Source organism: Echinops telfairi, unplaced genomic scaffold (assembly GCF_000313985.2).
Source record: "Echinops telfairi isolate 266 unplaced genomic scaffold, ASM31398v2 ScPeMD7_8;HRSCAF=38, whole genome shotgun sequence".
Lineage (NCBI taxonomy): Eukaryota > Metazoa > Chordata > Mammalia > Afrosoricida > Tenrecidae > Echinops > Echinops telfairi.
In genome coordinates, this window is record NW_022103905.1 from 6,659,127 (window position 1) to 6,666,855 (window position 7,729).

Sequence of the window (7,729 nt, forward strand, 5' to 3'; positions counted from 1 at the left end):
CCCCCACCCCAGCCCCCCAATTGTGTCTTCTGGGAGATCCAAACTTATTCATTCCCAGTGGCCACACTCACTCATCTGGAATTCAATCCACAGCCAGGCTGAGAGCCCTAGCCTGGGGTCTTCTTTTCAGCCCTACTACCTCCTGGCTCGAAGCCTTTGCAAAAATTACTAAACATAGTAATAACTTTGCAAATATAACTAAACATAGCTGGGTCTCCAGGTTCCCACTGGTAGGTGAAAAGCATTTAAACAAAGGGCTATAGAGATCCATTCTACTTTCTTTTTTGTCCTACATTGTGTGAGCCTATATCTGCCTCATAATTTAGGTCCGGAGAGCTGGTAGGCAGTTGTGAGACTAGCAAGCTCCCAGAGAACATGGTAGATTCAGAGACCTCTGGTGGGAATCTAGGATGATTTTAAGCAATCCTCGATCCTGCATGGAGGGTTTAAACCCTAAGCCCTTCCCCATGAGCCACACAATAATGACAAGCCATCTGTCATTTAGGAACCCTTCCCATCGTTTTCTTCCTCCTAGGAGAATGTCATTGTGTTGATTATTATATGGATATAAGTGAATGGATATGGATATGTTCATATTCTGTTTTTTTATTTACGTTCTCTTCAACTACTATGAAGTTTATGAAAAATTCTATTATCTTTCCATTTCATTTTTCCATGGGCTTTTGGAAGCCCTTTTATATAATATTCACATATGTTAAAATGATATGTGTTTAAGTTACCTTAAAGAAATTTATAGTCCAGTAGAAATGAATAAGATGGTTAGAATAATTCGTATTCTCTGTAAACCTCTAGAACTGTAGAGGAGTGTGAAAACCTCCAGGATTGTACAAGGACAACTCATAAAACCAAAGATGGTTTGTGGAACACCTAATCGTATGGCATCAATGTTAAACTTCTTGATTGGAAAAAAAAAAAGTACTCCGATTATGTGCGAGAATGTCCTTGTTTCAGAAACACTGACTGAAATATTGAGGGGAGTCAGGCATGAGCCCCACCACTTACTTAAAAATGATACGCAGATAGGTAAATAACCCCCTTTCCCCCAAAAGGATTGCTGTTGGATTGATTCCGAGTCATAGGACAGAGTAAAACTGGCCTGCTGGGTTGCCAAGCTTATAAATCCCTCCAAAGGCAGACTGACCCATCTTTCTCCCAGGAGCAGGTGACCTTAGCCAGTGCACCACCAGGATTCCTTAGACAGGGAGAGAGCTAGGAACAAGAAGCATCATAAGTGAGACAGACTTGTCATAAACCGTTGGTGAGTTGGCGCCATTGGTAGTATTCTTTCAACTTTGGGGTACCTTTGAAATTGTCTAAAAATTATGTATTGTCTAGACAATAAAAACCCTCCAACAGATAATCATATAATGAATTTATCATTGCATCCGTTTGCCAATCGTCGGTAAGTGGACCCATCTGCTCTCTTTCGTTCAGATGGTAAGAAAACATGGACAGCCTTAGACGACTGTCCTTGAAACATGAATGTGTAGCAGGTTTATTGTTTCAAGTGTCTGAGTTCCCCAAGTTGCATTTTGCCTTCGCTGGAGCAGCGTGGCCCACTCTTAGGGTATCTGTCAAGTGCGGCAATGAAAATCAAACCCTAACCAAAGCCCTTTAGGTAAATTAGCTTGTCTGAAAGCATAGTTGAAACAAGACATGATTGCTTTTGATATCTTAATTCAAACGCCAACACTCTTTGGTTGAAAACAGTTAAACACGCAGTGATGAAGTGCTTCTCTCTTATCTTTCCAGAATAGCTTCTCTTCTGAGCAAATTTAGGATAAAATTTGCAGAAATCCATATCATTGGTGACATCAACGTGAAGCCCAACAAAGAGAGGTATGAAAGATTTCACAAGAACCATGTCCACCGGGGACCTCCTCATTTTCATTCCTGTGGATAATCAGAGGATGAACACTCCATGTGTTTGCTAGAAAGGCTTCCTGATAAAACATTAAAAAAAGAGGGCTTAGAGCCATCCTGACACTGAGCTGCGGAGCGCATGAGGATAGGAGATTTGATGGGGAAGATCGGCTGGAGAGGGGAAATTGTTAAAACCTGGGTTACTGAGCATCTTCAAAGCCTCTTTCACGTTCTTTGTTCCTCTGGTGGCAAGAGAAGGAGGAACCACAAGGCCAGGTGATCGCGTCTGGAGCAATCTGTGGAAATTTTCATTAGGCCAAGTGTAGTTAAGAGGGGAGTTCTGATGGATGTGGAAACAGTTGAGATTTTCTTGGCCCTGACAGCACTTACCTTCCTGGGCCATTTTAGTTTTTAGGTACTAATGAATTGCCACCAAATCGATTCCAACCCATGAGTAACCCATCTAAGACAGAGTGGGACGTGGCTCCATAGGGTTTCATGGCCATCACCTGTTAGAAGCAAATCAGGGGACTTTCTTCCAGGGTGCGTCTGGCTGGGTTTGAACTGCCGGTCTTGGTAGTTGAGAGCTGGTCACCCAGGACTTAGTACTGATGAATTTCTGGGAGGCCTCAAATGATGGACGCTGGCATAGGAATGTATCAGCGCCAAAAGAACCAAGAAAGCTGCAAATTTTTAATCACATTTCTTTCAATCCCTTCAAAACACGGGGTCCCTTGAACCCGCGGGAATTGCTAAATGTATAAAAGCCCTGATATGTAAAATCAATTTGTCGAGCTTTCCATGGGCGTCAGAGGATTGTCTGGAGACGACAGCCGATTATAGGTTGAGTGAGCTGCTTCAAGTGAAAGCGTTTCAGAAGCAGTGATCAAATGTGTCCAATCATGTTGCCCGTTGCACCGGAGTGTCGCTCAGCACCTTTGAGCCGGTGTGGAGTGACACCTCCAAGGGTAAGACAGGAAGGTCTCCCAAGGTCCTGTCTCCTCGCTGTCCTCTCTGGCCTCTTCTACCCCTGCTGACCAGCAGCTTTTTCTGACCATTCGTAAGGGGTTGCAATTCCAACCCTCACACTTCTCCAGTCTTCTAATGATGTGTTGTTATGCTTATCAGTTAACTGAAAAATATTCGGATTATACACGCATTCTTATTGACATTACACCCAAATTGAAACTCATGGTTTCGGAGGGCATCATGATTCACCGAGGCTGTGGGTCAGTGAAAATGGCTTTCAAAATGGTCAGTTAATGATCACTTTCACTCGGCTAAGAAAGCTGCAATCCACAGGGGTGACTTGAGTTAGTAGCTTATAGTATTTCCTTACAGCATACATGCCTTGAATGTCTTGCATTTCTATATTTCTACAACCACAAAGACTTGAGGAATATTCCAGACACCTTTCCATTCTCCTTGGTAAATGGAATTGACAATGTGACAGCAACTGGACTGTCATGCGATAGTCTCGTGTAGTTGTCTCTTTGCACTCCAAGAATTTTAATTCCAAGCTATTGACTCTTGGAATTTGGAATTTTGTGATCAAAAGGGCTCTAAGTGGTATAAATGCAATTCTTGTCTGTAAGAGAGCGAGTCCAATGGTCTCTTGGCCTATATCACTGGATAACAGGGCAAAGATTGCCTCTGTTCCACAAGGAGAGGGCCTACTTCTTACCTGCTATGCATGTCCCATTACCACCAACTTCTTGGGTCAGCAAACTGTGGCTCTCAGGCCTTATGCAGCTTTTTGGGTATGTACATGTGCTTCTGGAGAAAAACTGAAATACTTTAAAGGCTATTATTCAGATAAGGGTGACTGTATTTGTTCATTAAAAAAATCTATTTATGGCTCTCAAATAATTTTTAAATTGTTGCGAAGGATAGGATTGGTTCAAAGCTTTGCCGATCCCTGGTCTAGTTAATTCCAATGCACAGCCACCTGTAAGACAAAGTCAAGTGGCCTCATGGGATGGCTCTAAGAAAGCACCCTGCATGATCCTTCTCCTACAGAGCCACTGGTACATGGGAACGCTTACATTTTGTTTAGCAGCTGGGTGCTTAACCACGATGCCACCAAACCAAACCAAAGCCTGTTGCATTCCGTTGCTCCCAACTCATAGCCACCCTATAAGACAGAGTAGAAGTGGCCCATAGGCTCGCAGAGGCTAACTCTTTACAGAAGCAGAGCACCCCATCACTTTTCTAAAGACTTTGCTTTCTTTCAACTGAAAATCCTTAATCAGACCAACTGATGAGATCATTGAATTCACCGCTTCATCTTTTAATTTCTTAACTGAACAACACCCCCATCCTAGTTATGGCTCATCTCTGTTATTAATTCATAAGTTCCATCATATAAAACCAAAGAAGAGTGCTCATGCTTGAGATCCTCTGAACGTGGCATACTGGAGTGGCATATGAACTACGGCCGTACATTCTAAGTTCCCCTCTGTGCTACTATTTTAAAACGAAATTTGAGGTTCTGATAAAAGGCAAGAATGAGATTTTCCAACAATTTCCAAAGTTTTCTTCAGCTCTAAGGTAGTTTACCAACTACTCAACTTCTTTTCATTTGCTCTAGAATGGCCTCAGACTTTTCTCCTCAAAATATTGTTGAATTTTGACACATCCCCTAAAGGTCACCTGACGATAGTTATTTGAGAGCCTCAGGTGATATCAGACATCAGAAGGAAACTTACACAGTCCCTGCCATCAATCCATGCCGACTTCTAGAGACCCTGTAAGACAGGGAAGAACAGCTCCTGTGGATTTCTGAGATGATAGCGTTTAAGGAGTAGAAAGCTCCATCTTTCTCCCCCCAGAAGGGCAATGGCAACATTATTTGCAATGAACCTCCAAATTGTTCTAGAACTCTTAAACTCGAGGGAGTGGAGTTACCATGTGGATGGAATGCAGGTGAGGAAGCCCTGTCCAACCCCCAGAGCACTTAGCCCCTCTTCTGCATTCAGCCAGTTGCAAACCCATTTACGGTCTCAAATATCTACATTATAACGTCTTTTATGATGCTATGCTAAGGTGACCAGATTTAAAGCGGGACACCATTGATTGAGGGGGTGGGGCAGGTTCTTGATGAAAAACTTGGTCTATATGGACCAAATAGACCGTTCCCTAGCTTGTCGTGCATTCTTTCCAAAAATCGGACTTTTTTAAAACGCCAAAAAGTGGGACGGTCCCACCAAAAGCGGGACGTCTGGTCACCTTATGCTATGCAGAAAACAATCTTTTCAAAATAACCACAATCTCTGTGTTTGTGTGTTTAAACTCAGGATCTAATACCTAGTAGGCTAACAAGACCTCAGACACGGTGGGTCCTTTCCTTGGTTAGGGAGGCTAGATTGCGCTACAGCCACGGGTTCACTCACAGTAAGTTCCCTGGGAAGATAATTCGTTAACGATTATGTGACATTCAGGCCTGATTCCACAGCCAATAGAACCAGTCAGACCTGGAGGATCTGTGAAATAATGAGTTAGCTTCCTACGGCGAAGCCTCCTTTCTCATTCTAATTTCAGCTGGAAAATCTTTGAAGAGATGATTGAACCGTACTGTCTCCGTGAAAGCTGCAAAGATTTAGCCACCGCTGAGAAATTAAAAAGAGAAAATCCTTGGAAAATTACAGATGCAATGTTGGATACAGTCAAGGAAAAGGTAAGGCCTCGTCTTCCCTAATTTTTAATCTGCCACCTAATAAGCTGACTAAAGAAAACAGTGGTTGACTTAAAGACCCAGAAGTAATGAATCTTCTAGGGCACATCGTCTTTTAGGATCCTGGGTTTCTGCATTTCTCAGGCACTTTCCAGTCACAACCCTGGATATGGAAATACAGACTCAGAAAACTTGTGTTCACTTTTTGTAATGAAAGTCCATTCATTTTTTGAAAAGTAAAAACATGTTCAGGTATATACTATAAAGTCATATTTCAAATTTAATTTTAATGGATGGGAGACATGTCTAGCAGTCTGCATGTGTCCAAAGTTGACAGCTATAGGGAGATTGACTCACAATATAAGACAATGACAAAGATTTTTAGCCTGCAGATGATCACTGATGAAAACTAAAGGGTCTGAGCACATATATGATGTAGTTGGATCAATGTATAGGAGAGGATAGATGAGACACATGCTGTAGGGTCGATATAAAATGCTAAGTTTTTCTCTAGCGCACCCAAAGGTGGGAGTTACCCTCATCTGGTCCAATCACAATGAAATTGTAATAGGATTGAGAAAGAACAAGGACTCAAAGATCAGGTAGATAAATTGACCTCTGAATGGGCCATTCAAAGTAAAGGACCTTTAAACTGCTAAGTCTAAATTAACTGCCTCAGGAGTTACATTTGGGACAATTCAAGTAAGCCATGCTAAAATGTCTTTCCGAGTTAGTGGAAAATTCACTGAACCTAGAATCACAAACTCTGTCATTCTTTGTAAAACTTGTAATTCTACCAAAGATTTTTTTCCCCATTCAATTGAGTACGTCACTCTATTTTTAAATCCTGGTTTCAGAATCAATGAAATATAATAAAAAATGCCAGGGATGTAGAGTGAATCTTTAGTTGATTTTATAATTGAAACCAGTTCCCTGTGCTGTGAAACATACTGAGGTCGTTCAAGGAAAGGTATTGCAAGAAAGACACCACGTTGCAGAAATTCACAGGGGCAGTTCCACTCTGTGCTGAGGAGTTGCCCAGAGTCAGAAATGTCTGGAAGGCAGGGAGTGAGCTTTTAAGGAAAGATAGACTAAGAATATCATCTGTGTTCATCAGGATATCAATTTAGTAGGAAAATTAGGTCAGTATTCAACCCAAGCCTTCCCCTCCCAAATCCGGCCATTCTAATATATATATATATATATATTAGAATATAGCTATATATAATAGCTATATAATAGATATAATAGCTATATAATATATATATAATAGCTATAATATATATATATATATAATATAGCTATTATTGTGTTGTTTGATCTTTCCCCCTAAAATGTGACAGCTCACTATCGCTCCACAGCCACCTGAGCTGGCTGTTTACATTTCTAATATTCCTCATGAGATTTGTAAACACCGGAAGTTTGCAAATCTGATGCAATAAATAATTTTTTAAATGGGGGTTTCTTCTGTTCATCTATCATTTGAGGGCAGAGGATACATTTTCATTCAGATATTCTGCTCGAATGGTCTCCAACCAAATCTGTTATCCACAGAGTTACCGCCAAGTTCGCCTGAATGAACTGTTACAGGAGCACTCCAGAGCCGCGAACCTCATTGTCCTGTGAGTACCGCTGCTGACACTCAAGAACGCTGGGCGGGAATCTGATGGTGAAAGGGTTAGCCAACGTAGAAGCTGATGGCTATGCAACCGGAAAGTGACAAAGCTTTTGAGCATGTGACATTTTAGTAAGCGAAATGTGTGTGGCCTTCAGCTGTCCTACGCATGAGTCTTTAGCAACGGGGGCCGTGGACATGAGAAGTCTCCCTCGGGCCTTCCATCACTCGTTCCCCACCCACAAGGGCAGCGGATATGCCCATCTAGAACTCAGGTTCCTCTTTAAGGCCATGCCCCAATGTTCCTGGGACCGTGGAATTCTCTGCTTAGCCACTCCCAACTCGGCCACTAGACTGGCCTCTACCTGGGGTAGGTCCTCGGTAGGCCGTGGAGACATCGTCCCCAAAAAGCTGGGAGAAAAAAGCCAGGGGTTTTTTGTGTGTTTTTTCTCTCATGTCGCCTCTTCTTTCCCCTGAGCCCCAACCATGTTAGGGGTGGGCCATGAGAAAATATCAGTGTATCTTCATTTACGTGGAACTAGCTAACTAGTTAAATT

General features: G+C 42.2%; 1 protein-coding gene across 4 annotated transcripts in view; it reads left to right on the forward strand.

Annotated features, from left to right (window-relative positions):
* The window catches only part of SLC12A1 (solute carrier family 12 member 1), a 104,635-nt gene that overhangs the window by 94,757 nt on the left and 2,149 nt on the right, over positions 1 to 7,729 (forward strand). For all 4 annotated transcript variants that reach the window (XM_004709417.2, XM_045286453.1, XM_045286454.1 and 1 more), the window contains exons 24-26: positions 1,774 to 1,860; positions 5,425 to 5,560; positions 7,112 to 7,179. In XM_004709417.2, coding sequence (XP_004709474.1) covers positions 1,774 to 1,860; positions 5,425 to 5,560; positions 7,112 to 7,179 — 291 coding nt within the window. The remainder of the gene's footprint in view (positions 1 to 1,773; positions 1,861 to 5,424; positions 5,561 to 7,111; positions 7,180 to 7,729) is intronic.